Source organism: Podarcis vaucheri (genome assembly GCF_965113315.1).
Source record: "Podarcis vaucheri genome assembly, chromosome: Z".
NCBI classification, from domain to species: domain Eukaryota; kingdom Metazoa; phylum Chordata; class Lepidosauria; order Squamata; family Lacertidae; genus Podarcis; species Podarcis vaucheri.
The window spans coordinates 11,166,643-11,178,857 of NC_138758.1; the positions used below are offsets into that span (position 1 = coordinate 11,166,643).

Sequence of the window (12,215 nt, forward strand, 5' to 3'; positions counted from 1 at the left end):
CCAGGGAAACAATGAGTGTGAGCAAAACTTCTTGTCAGTGCATGGGACACAGTTTGGAAAAGCAAGGAAGTATCTCCACATGAGGTTTGCAAGAGGGGGAAGCAAGAAAGGATGGGCAGTGTCTGAAGAAGAGCCTGTTCTAGAGCAATGATGGCCAAACGTGGCCCTCCAGCTGTTTTGGGACTACAACTCCCATCATCCCTGACCACTGGTCCCGTTAGCTAGGGAAGATGGGAGTTGTAGTCCCAAAACAGCAGGAGGGCCAAGTTTGGCCATCACTGATGTAGAGGGTAGAGTTCAAATTGAAGTATCACAGAGATGCAATGGATAATTTGATTCAGTCTGCATTTAAGAGCCCGCCTAATAGACACTCTCTGAAACAATGCACAAACTGAAACATAGCTGTCCTCTGAAACTTGCACTTACCTGAATTTTGCAACACAGTTCTCCAGCCAAGTAATGTATACAAAGCAGGGTAATGTGCATAAAATGCAAATAGGGGAAATAACATGCAAAAATGCATATTATGCATTATATACACTCTATTGCAAAAACGATGCCATATTTCATACAACTGCATGTATAAAGAGAGAGGCATGCTGAAATGCTAGTGAATTTTCATGAGAACTTGTTTTTTACCCCCCCCCAAAAAAATTGCAAACTAATGTGGAGAACTGAACTCAAGATTTAATTTATGTAGCCCCTCCGCTTTCATCTCCAGCTACTACCGTATTTTTCGCTCTATAGGACACAATTTTTCCCCTTCAAAAATGAAGGGGAAATGTGTGTGCGTCCTATGGAGTGAAGATGCCATAGCCCCGCGACCTTCTCCTGGCTGGAGAGGTGACGCGCGGCTATGGCAGGAACCTCTACAGCCCCGTGTCACCTCTCCAGCCGGGAGAGCATGCGCGCCGGGCTAATGCAGTCCCCCGCGACCCTCTCCCGGCTGGAGAGGCGACGCGCGGCTATAGAGGCTCCTGCCATAGCCGCGCATCACCTCTCCAGCCGGGAGAGCACGCACGGGGCTAAAGCAGCCCCCTGTGACCCTCTCCTGGCTGGAGAGGTGACGCGCAGCTCTGGCAGGAGCCTCTCCGCTGCGCCTTCCCGCTGCTCCCTGACCTGCTCTTTGGGGCTGGTGGTGGGCTCCCCCCCCCCCGCCAGCCCCAAAGAGCAGGTCGAAAGGAACCTGAAGCCTGGAGAGCGAGAGGGGTCAGTGCACACCGACCCCTCTTGCTCTCCAGGCTTCCAAGGTAGCTGGCTGAACCTTGTTTTAAACGGCACCTTGTTTTAGAGCAGGAAAACAAGAGGGGGAAAGTTCTCCCCCTCTCTGTGCAGCGCCTCCTGCCGCTTCACTGAAGGGGCGCTGGGCAGAGAGGGGGAGAATTTTTTTTTTCTTGTTCTCCCCCCTCTAAAACAAAGTGTGTCCTATTGTCCGGTGCGTCTTATGGTGCGAAAAATACGGTGTTTTTTTCATTGTGAGCAGTTAAGCAATTGCCTATTATATAATAGCTGCTGAGCAAAGCAGCTGTTCAATAGTGGAACAGATTCCCACAGGAGGTAGTGGACTCCCCTTTCTTGGAGGTTCTTAAGCAGATGTTGAGTGGCCATCTGTCATGTGTGATCTAGTTGAGATTGCTGCATTACAGGAGATTGGACCAGGGGACCCTTGGGGTCCCCTCCAACGCTGCAATTCTCCCATCACTGCTTAAGTCTCCTCCTCCCCTGGGTCTTCCCCAGGCAATCTGAGACTCAGTTGCAGTGCCTGTCTTTGCTCCTTCCTCTTCATACCTTCAAGGGTTTTTGGAGACCAGAAGGTAGGGGGGTTGCGGCAGGAGAGGGAAACACCCATGGGTCTTCACCAGCCTGACTCCTCTCTGCCTCTTGGCCTCCCTCCACCCCCCGCTTCAGCCTCTGCCTCTGATTCTGGACTTCTCTCTACCACAGACTCTCCTGGCACTGAGCTGTGGCTCTTCCCCAAGTACCACCACATCCTGCCTCCATTTTATCATCATCTGAGCCCTCCCTTTCGGCAAGCCTAGTTGAGCTGTGAGCCATGCTGAGCCACAAACACTTAACAAGTCTATTATAGGGAGATGTGTAAAAGTTGTTCATGCCCCCCCTTTTTTTATTCTGAGAGCTTATTTACAAACTGAGAAAGTCTGACCCCCTTTTTCACTCATCTTTTCATAATTGCATTATCAGTTTTTCTTCCTGGCTCTTGCTTTGATGGCCACCTGTTGCTATTTTCAATACCCTTCATCATAAGAGTGATTCCCACTGTGAGAGGCAATTGGCCACTTGATCTCTGAATGAAGATATGCTTGCAGCAGTGACACATTTTTGCTGTTTGTTTTGAAATTTAAACCTTAGTCACTTTAAATGTGCCTCTCCCAGCTATTTGAGGCAGAATTCACCAAACTGTAGCTCTGCAGACAAAATTACATTAAATGGGTCAACTGCGATGCAAAGTCAATGTGTATACTGTAAACACACCAAAGCACACTTAAGGATAAGTTGAGCAGTTCACTGTAATGTGATGCACTTGCAGTGGGGAAGCCTAGCTGCCTATCAACTGGCTAAGCTGGTGTGCTCAGGGGATGAAGCTACTGGAATGTTTGCAGACCTGCTTCTGTAAGGGAAGGGAATGTTGTCAGTTTCGGGAATGAAAGCATGCAGGTCCCCAAGGACAGAAGGACCACCTGAGCAGTGGCGTAGCGTGGGGGGTGCAGGGGGGCCCAGCCGCACCGGGCGCAACATCTGGGGGTTAGGGGCGCAAATCCAGGGTTAGGGGGTGCAAATCCATGGGTTAGGAGGCGCAAATTGCCTTGCCCCGGGTGCTGACAACCCACGCTACGCCACTGCACCTGAGAGAGTTTGATGCAGCTTACGCCTAGGTAAACTAAACTGGATGCATAGGTTTGCAGTTCTGCTAATCCAAATAAGACGAGCCTGCTGGATCAGGCCAATGGCCATCTAGTCCAGCATCCTGTTCTCATGGTGCCCAACCAGGTCCTTTTGGAAAGCCCCAAAGCAAGACCTGAATGTCCAGTCCGAGTTTGTGTGCGCATGAGTAGCTGACCTGTACAAATCAGCATGTGCACAAACATTTGAACACACGCAGAGACACCTCACCGTGTACAGTGCAACGTGTGGACACAGTGCATTTCTTTCGTATGGTGCTTCCGTGTATGGGATCTTGGGGAGCTCTTGTTAGAAACGAACGGCAGGCTGAATCCTGCCCCTGTTTACCCACCCGTGTTGTGGGGTTGCTTCGGCGAGCTAACTGAAACGAGGAGGTGGACCCAAACTCCAAGCGCTTCCCTCGTCCTGCAACTCGCTCGCAGCAACAACACATTATAAAACTGCCTGGGTTTTGTAACCCTCCCGCACGCCGCTGCCCAATGAGCGGCTGCAGCGGGAGGAGGGCGGGGTGGAGAGAAGGAAAGCGAAGCAGACAATCACATTGGCCTTTTGATTTTTACATAAGTATTTTGCATAGATGAGGTACTTTCATGAGGGGCGTGTCTGGGGCGGGAAGCCGGCAGAATGGAGGGGCTGGCGCTTCCACAGAAACAGACGGGCAGCAGCAACAGCGCGGTGTAGACGCTGCCTCTGCCTCCTCCAGCTTGTCGTGCTCCGCGGCGCCACTTGAGCAGCGTGCCCGCCCTCCGCCACCCACCGCCTCCGCTCAAGCAGCCCGCCCAGCCATGGGCTCCCCGCAGCGGCAGGAGGAGCAAAAGCTACCAGCTCTAAGCTTGGCTGCCGAGGCTCTCCAGGCGAGCGGTTCAGAGCGCTCTGCTTCCTCGGCTTCCGTCGCCCCCTCTGCGTCCTCGCGGCCGCCAGAGACCACGATGCGCCCGCCCGAGTGGCAGGGGATGCTCCAGAGGGCAGAACGGTGGCTGGCGCAGAGCGGGCAGCTCCCCGAAGTCCTTCAGCTCTGTCAGCTGGCGTCGGGCAACACTCGGCTGCTGCGCGCGGAGCAAATGGGCGAGCTGGTGGATTGCATGGCGCGCAGCATCCGATTGAAAAGCAGCTCGGCGCCGGTACGTGAATGGGAGGGCTTCGGCTGCCACAAATGCCAAGGTTTCCTCTACGAGCCTGTCTCGTTGCTCTGCGGCCACACTTTTTGCAAAAAGTGCCTGGAGAAGGAAGGGGGCCAGGCGGCAGGATGCAGCATCTGTCCAGTGGGCAGGGGCGCTCTGCCCCGGCTCCGGATAAATGTCGTCCTCAGCAACCTGTTGGCCAAATGCTTTCCTGAAAGAGTGAAGGCGTCGCAGCTCCGGTGTGAAGGGAATCTCTTATATAAGGAGAATAAATATCAGGCTGCCCTTCAGAAGTACAACGAAGCAATCCGATTAGGTAAGTTACCTTGCGATGCGCTCCGTAGGTGAGGTGGGCAATGGATTACTCAGCGCCACCTTTTCTTTTCTTTTCTTTTCTTTTCTTTTCTTTTCTTTTCTTTTCTTTTCTTTTCTTTTCTTTCCTTTCCTTTCCTTTCCTTTCCTTTCCTTTCCTTTTCTCTCTCTTCCTCTCGCTTAACCAGGGACCTGTGGGGTTGTATTTCTGCTAGCCTGTTCACGCGTGAGCGTAGAACGCGTTATTCCCTTCCTTTCTTGCTGACTCGCAAATGAGCGTGTGAGTTTCCTCGCTTTGATGGGGGAAAGTGGTATTCTTGGCGGGGTAGGGGGGTGGGGTTGAAACTTTTCCAGTGGCGTAGCGTGGGTTGTCAGCACCCGGGGCAAGGCAAGTAATTTGCGCCCCCTAACCCGTGGATTTGCGCCCCCTAACCCGTGGATTTGCGCCCCCAGATGTTGCGTCCGGTACTGCCGGCCCCCCTGCACCCCCCACGCTACGCCACTGAACTTTTCTCCGTGTTTTTATCTATCTGGTGACTCGTGCACATGTGCAAGCTACCACAGGAAGTTTCCGTTTCCTAGAAATAAATACGCACGTGTGAACCAGCTCCTTGTCACTCCTTTGACGTTTCCCGTTCTCCTTGCAGCTTCTTAAACTTTTCTGAGGGACACAGAGGTGAGGTGGCCAGCTGCTGTTATTTGTTAAACTGGCCCTGCTCTCCGGCCCTGTCTTGTATCCTGACAGGCAGAAATTCAACTGGTACAGCTCTTGGCAATATGTAGAGCTGCTGCTGGGGTGTGGGTGGGTGGGTGCGGGTGTAAAGGTATAGCAGCATATCAGTAAAAAAGAAGCCAGCAACCTTATACAGAAGATGTGCACCGATTGTTATGAATCTGAGTTTATTGTACTCCAATCGCAGCTTGTTTTGACAGATTTAGTATTGGTGTTGGGTCACTATTGTGAGTGCCTAAACAAGGGCTCTGTTTGCCGTGTATGTTATCCAGGGCAGATCAGTGTAACTGTTTGTGCATAGTGTGGTACCTGATGAGAGTGCGCATTCATACAACCAATGTACCCATCTACACCTGCCATGTAAGAAAGCTTTTCTTGCCTGTTGGCAGGATGGAATAGAAGGTAAATACAAACATGATAAATTACATCTTAGTAACACTGATTCAGACCTTCAAGGTAGTCTTATCACCGCTATGCTTCTGGCCGCCTCTCATCTTTGTATAAAGCCAAAGTGTATTAAAAGAACGACAGGTGTGTTTCCTCTGGGATGCTGACGGTATCAATTAATGTGATGGGTTTCAACCTGAATATCTTGGTCACGAAATACAGTGGTACCTCGGGTTACATACGCTTCAGGTTACAGACTCCGCTAACCCAGACAACCTCGGGTTAAGAACTTTGCTTCAGGATCAGAACAGAAATCGTGCTCCAGCAATGCGGCAGCAGCAGGAGGCCCCATTAGCTAAAGTGGTGTTTCAAGTTAAGAACAGTTTCAGGTTAAGAACGGACCTCCGGAACAGATTAAGTACTTAACCCGAGGTACCACTGTAGAAGGGGATCTAAGTACCCACCCCCCTCCGAGGGGTGTAGCCTGCAAGGTCTTTAAAAGGTTCGGCGTGACTAAAATGTACATATGCTGATTTATATGAACAGCTACAAATATCGATCTGTAAGCTGCGCGGTGCTTTGCAGCATGCTGAGCTGCCCCATAAACAAAGTTGTTGTTGTTGTCGTTGTTGTTGTCGTCGTCGTGTTTTTTTTTTTAAAAGCTTTTTTAAAAGTAGAGGAAATGACAGGAGATCACGTAAGGCCCTGGACCACGCACACGATTAGCAACACCCCCTAACTAGCGTCTAGCCCAGGAACGGAAAGGGCAATGAACCCTGGGTGTGTCTTGTCCACCAGGCAAACCCTCACCTTTGCATCCTCACCAAAGTCTTGTCGATTCCGTCCGAAGTGAAAGTAGGTCAGGAGAACAGTATGTTGCATAAGCTTAGTAGCCCGGTCTTAATTCCCTGCCCCCTTCCTATGGAATGGTTGTGTAACGAAGTACAGGTCGCGTTTTCCAAAGCATCCCACTGGCGGTCTGATCATATTTAGTTAAATTGCCAATGACTCACTGCTGTGGTCTCTTGCTCACTGGAATTAGATTTTATTTCTAGATATGAACAGTGGCTTTTTGTCTGCAAAGGATTCCCCCCCCCGCGCGCGCCCGCGCGCCGCCACCGCCGCCCCACGCATTTCTCTTTAAAGCAGCATGCAAGTTAGGATTAATAGACACTGTTGAATTGCGTGAAATGCCTTTTTAAGAAAGTATTGATTGTGCCAAATCGAAGGGGTCAGTGTCAGCGATTTCAGAAATTGTGGAAGCTTTTCCATAAAGAATCTTGATTTACCTTTTCTGTAGCAAGAGGCTTGACACATGAATCCTGCTGGCTTTTTTAAAAATCATTTTTTTGGGGGGGGCAAACTATGGTAGCTGTGTTAAGTATTTTGCAGCCAAGAGAGAGAGAGAGAGAGAGAGAGAGAGAGAGAGAGATCAGAGGTTCTTTGTGGCACCTTTTAAAGATGAAAGGAAAACTCTTGGGATGCCATGAAGTTTTTGTTGTGTTTAGAAAAAAAAAAAGTTGAGCCATAGAGCATCATCTGTAGTGAAAATCATAATATCATATAATCAAATCATCAAATCACGCAGCCATACCATGTAACCATAATATCAAGCAATCGTTCATAAAGCCATAAATCATCATAATTTTATTATTTATACCACGCCCATCTGGTTGGGTTTCCTCAGCCACTCTGGGCGGCTCTGTTCGCCCTAACAGATGATCTCCGCAGACAACTGGATCGAGGCGGGTCAGGACTGCTGATTCTCTTAGATTTGTCAGCAGCCTTTGACATGGTTGATCATGATCTTCTGGACCACCGCCTTGCCGACGTGGGGACACAGAGCATAGCCCATAAATGGCTGTGCTCTTTTATCTCTGGCTGGGGACAGAGGGTGGCGCTAGGGAGGGAGATGTCGTCGCGCCACCCCTTGGTGTGTGGAGTACCACAGGGCGCAATCCTCTCCCGGATGCTTTTTAACATCTTTATGCGCCCCCTTGCCCAGATTGTCCGGAGCTTTGGGCTGGGTTGTCACCAATATGCTGATGACACTCAGCTCTATCTGCTGATGGATGGCCACACCGACTCGGCCCCGGACACACTGACCAGATGCTTGGAAGCTGTGGCTGGATGGTTTCGTGGGAGCCGATTGAAACTAAATCCTTCAAAGACAGAGGTCCTCTGGCTGGGTCAGGATGGTATGGGGATGAGGGACCAACTCCCTTCTCTTGAGTGGGCCTAATTAGTGCCATTGCCTTCTGTTAAGAGTTTGGGTGTAATCCTTGACGCCTCCCTTTCCATGGAGGCGTAGGTTACAACAACAGCCAAGGCGACATTTTTCCACCTTCGCCACATCAAACAGTTGGTCCCTTACCTTTCCCGCCCCGACCTGGCCACAGTGATCCATGCGATGGTCACCTCCAGGCTTGACTACTGTAATTCGCTCTATGTGGGGCTGCCCTTGAAGCTGTCCCAGAAACTCCAGTGGGTGCAGAATGCTGCAGCGAGGCTCCTCACAGGGTCTCTGCCATGGGAGCATATTCACCCAGTGCTTTTCCAGCTGCATTGGCTCCTGGTGGAGTACAGGGTCAGATTTAAGGTGCTGGTTTTGACTTTTAAAGCCCTTCACGGCCTAGGACCCTCATACCTACGGGACCGCCTCTCCTGGTATGCCCCACGGAGGACCTTAGGGTCCACATATAGCAACACCCTAGAGGTCCTGGGCCCTAAGGAAGTTAGATTAGCCTCAACCAGAGCCAGGGCCTTCTCAACACTGGCCCCGGCCTGGTGGAATGCTCTGTCTCTTGAAACCAGAGCCCTCGGGATCTGATCTCTTTCTGCAGGGCCTGTAAGACAGTTTTTCCACCTGGCCTTTGGCTCAGAATCAGTTTGATTCCCTCCCTCTCTTTCTTTTTCCTTTCTCCTATGAAGAGATTGCTCCCGAATTGTTTTAATGTTGTATCTTAATCTTTTACAGTGGTGCCTCGCAAGACAAAATTAATTCGTTCCGCAAGTCTCTTCGTCTTGCGGTTTTTTCGTCTTGCGATGCACGGTTTCCCATAGGAATGCATTGAAAATCAATTAATGCGTTCCTAGGGAAACCGCCTTCAGACCAGGTCCGGGGACAGTCTGTCCCCGGACCTCTTCTGAAGGCTGGGGGGGGGACAAGGGCTTTTCTTCCCACCCCCAGCATTTTAAAAAACCCCGGGACAGCGGAGGACTTCTTCGCTGTCCGGGCGATCTTAAAATGCTGGTGGGCGGCATTTTATAATCGCCCCGGACAGCGGAGGACTTCTTCGCTTCCCGCTGCCCCCGGACGTCTTTTGCAGCAAGGGGCTGCGGGGAGATCGCGAGGTCCGGGGGCAGCGGGAAGCGAAGCGCTTCTTCCCCGCTGCCCCCCGACGTCTTTTGCAGCAAGGGGCTGCAGGGAGATCGCTATCTCCTCGCAGCCCCTTGCTTCAAAAGAGGTCGGGGGCAGCGGGAAGCGAAGCGCTTCTTCCCCGCTGCCCCCGACGTCTTTTGCAGCAAGGGGCTGCGGGGAGATCGCTATCTCCCCGCCGCCCCTTGCTTCAAAAGAGAAGACCCGCTGTCACCGGGGCAAGCTTCATTTTGCGAAGCAAGCCCATAGGGAAATTCGTCTTGCGAGGCAACTCGAAAACGAAAAAACCTTTCGTTTTGCGAGTTTTTCGTCTCGCGAGGCGTCCGTCTTGCGGGGTACCACTGTAAATTGTATTTTAATCAACTTGTTTTTATTATTGGTTGTTAGCCGCCCTGAGCCCGGTCTTGGCTAGGGAGGGCGGGGTATAAATAAAAATGTATTATTATTATTATTATTATTATTATTATTATTATTATTATTATTACTGGATGAGGGAGCTGATGTTTATCCACAGACAGTTCTTCCATGCAGGGACGCGGACTTATAAAAAATATTGGGGGGGGGAAAGCTCATGAATAATAAATAAGCTCATGGATATGCAAATAAAGTGGCGCCGCCTCCTCATGAGCGAATAGGGGAGAGCGTGCTGCGCCTATTAATCAGCTCCGAAGGAAATTGGGTGGAGCTTTTGCTCGGGAGGGAGGGCAGGAGGCATGCAGCCCGCCCCTGTGCATTTTAGGCTGGGGCAGGGGCGGCGATGGTGCTCTGCTGGAGGGGCGCCTGAGATTATTGGGGGGGCAGAGCCCCCCCAAACGAATTTTTGAGGGGGCTCGGGCCCCCTCAAGCCCCATGGAGTCAGCGCCTATGCTTCCATGTCATGTGGCCAGCATGACTAAGCCGCTTCTGACGAAACCAGAGCAGCGCACAGAAACGCCATTTACCTTCCCGCCAGAGCGGTACCTATTTATCTACTTGCACTTTGACGTGCTTTCGAACTGCTAGGTTGGCAGGAGCAGGGACCAAGCAATGGGAGCTCACCCCGTTGCGGGGATTCGAACCGCTGACCTACTGATCGGCAAGCCCTGGGCTCTGTGGTTTAGACCATAGCACCACCCACGCTTAGGCCTCATCAATCCTAAATCTGGCCCTGATCAGCATAGTCAACGTTGAGCTAAAAGAACCAGTAGCCTAGATGTACCTACTAGGCAACTGCCTTCATTGCAGGGGGTTGGACTAGATGACCCTTGGGGTCCCTTCCAACTCTACAATTCTATGCAGTTTAAGTAGTTTTGTCCCTATAATTCCCAAAAGAAAAGCTTCTGGGTTTTCTTATTCTTGTATGCTACTACAGCGACAAGAATGTTACTCGCCCTCAAAATGGAAAGATGCAGAAATCCCATCAAAGGAAGAATGGATACAAAAATGTATGGAGTATGCAGAAATGGTGAAATTTACCGGAAGAATAAGAAATCAAGATAACAAACTTTTTCTAAAAGAATGCAAATGGTTCATTAAATATTTACAGATAAATTGCAAACAGATAAAGAACATTGGTGGGATTCTTGTAATAACCTGCAGTTTCATAAGAGTACATATTTAAAGTAGATGAATAAATGAGCAAATTAAGTTAATTTGGATATGTGGAAGATATTAAAAATAAATTCAAGGAACCCCAGAAAGGGGGAAGGAAGTCAAGTTTTGAAATGTTAAAATGATTGTAAAATTAGTGAAATGTATAAACCTGAAAAGCATAAATAATAATAATAAAACAACTCTATGATTCTACATTTTATGTAGATTTTATTTGCAGCATCACCTGCCTCTGAACATTGCAAACAGAGGGAGGGGAGCACTGTTCAGACAACTGGTTCCTGTCACTCTTATGTAAAGTTTATATTGCATGGAACACACTATGAAAAACACTGTTTTAAAAATCAGGAATTTCATGTTTTAAACGTCACTGTCTGCTAAGGTAGCCTTTTTTGATCCACCCTTTTGTAGAAATAACAGAACCTTCATTTCCTCCCCATTGATTTATAGAAACTGTGTGATCTTATAGCTTTGTCATCACCTGTGTTTATGAAACTCCTGAAGAGCTTGTGTAAGACAAACATGATGGCTCTTATAACACCAGTTCCTGAGAGCTCCAGTTAATTTAAAACTTAAATAATGGATGTTTCCAAGACGTACCAGAGACGAAGTGATTATGAAGGATACTGTATACATCAGAAGTGCCTATAGTTCTTGTTAATAGTTGTACTGAGTCAATGTTTCCATTACTTCCAGAGCCCAGTGATCATTTGTCATACAGCAACCGGTCCCAGGTTAACTCACTTTTGAACTGTTGGGAAGAAGCTCTGAAAGATGCAGAAATGGCCTGTAGTCTCCAGCCAACGTGGATAAAGGTGAGTGCCGGTTTCAGATTCACATCTTTTTTATTTAACTGAGCAAATTGTCACTGTCCGTGTCACAGTGGAAATAAATGTCTCTGATTTATGGCCAATTGGCAATTCCTCAAACAGGCTAGCAGATTGTGCGCAGTTAAATTTGTGATGGGAAATATGCAGTGGTAACCTCTGAGATATAAAGGAGGCCTGAGCTTGCAAATAACTCCCCGCAAGTTACTAGTCCACAAACGTTTTGGTAAAGGTAAAGGGACCCCTGACCATTAGGTCCAGTCGTGGCTGACTCTGGGGTTGCGGTGCTCATCTCGCTTTATTGGCCGAGGGAGCCGGCGTACAGCTTCTGGGTCATGTGGCCAGCATGACTAAGCCACTTCTGGCGAACCAGAGCAGCGCACAGAAACGCCATTTACCTTCCTGCTGGAGCGGTACCTATTTATCTACTTGCACTTTGATGTGCTTTCAAACTGCTTGGTGGGACCGAGCAACGGGAGCTCACCCCGTTGCGGGGATTTGAACCGCCGACCTTCTGATCAGCAAGTCCTAGGCTCTGTGGTTTAACCCACAGCGCCACCCGCGTCCCCCAACGTTTTGGTAGTTTCTGGCAAATTGGTGGCCTGAAAGAAAAAAGCAAGTTATCAGCTACGTTTACAAAATATTCTTCCTTGCCTAGCCACTTGGAGGTAATTTTGCTCACTACAGATGACCTAGTATGGCAGCGGTGAGTAATCTGAGGCTCATGGGCAAATGCAGCTCATTAGATATCTTTGTCTGTCTGTCAGGACTCTCCATAGGCTACACTTCCTCTTCCCAGCCCTCACACTCCTTGAGTGGTTTTGCCTGGCTGAAAATTGTCCTTGATCTCTGATAATGCTTTGTGCATGCATAATTTTGCCTCAGGCCTTGCCCACCACTGTCATGTGGCCTCCAGAAGACTCCTCAGAAGGAATGTGGCCCTC

At 49.5% G+C, this 12,215-nt stretch overlaps 1 protein-coding gene across 2 annotated transcripts in view; it reads left to right on the top strand.

Moving 5' to 3' along the window:
- Positions 1–3,758: 3,758 nt before the first annotated feature.
- Positions 3,759–12,215, top strand: part of LONRF3 (LON peptidase N-terminal domain and ring finger 3) — a 40,787-nt gene continuing 32,330 nt past the window's right edge. For both annotated transcript variants that reach the window (XM_082207252.1, XM_082207253.1), the window contains exons 1-2: positions 3,759–4,359; positions 11,141–11,259. In XM_082207252.1, coding sequence (XP_082063378.1) covers positions 3,852–4,359; positions 11,141–11,259 — 627 coding nt within the window. In that variant the 5' untranslated portion in view covers positions 3,759–3,851. The remainder of the gene's footprint in view (positions 4,360–11,140; positions 11,260–12,215) is intronic.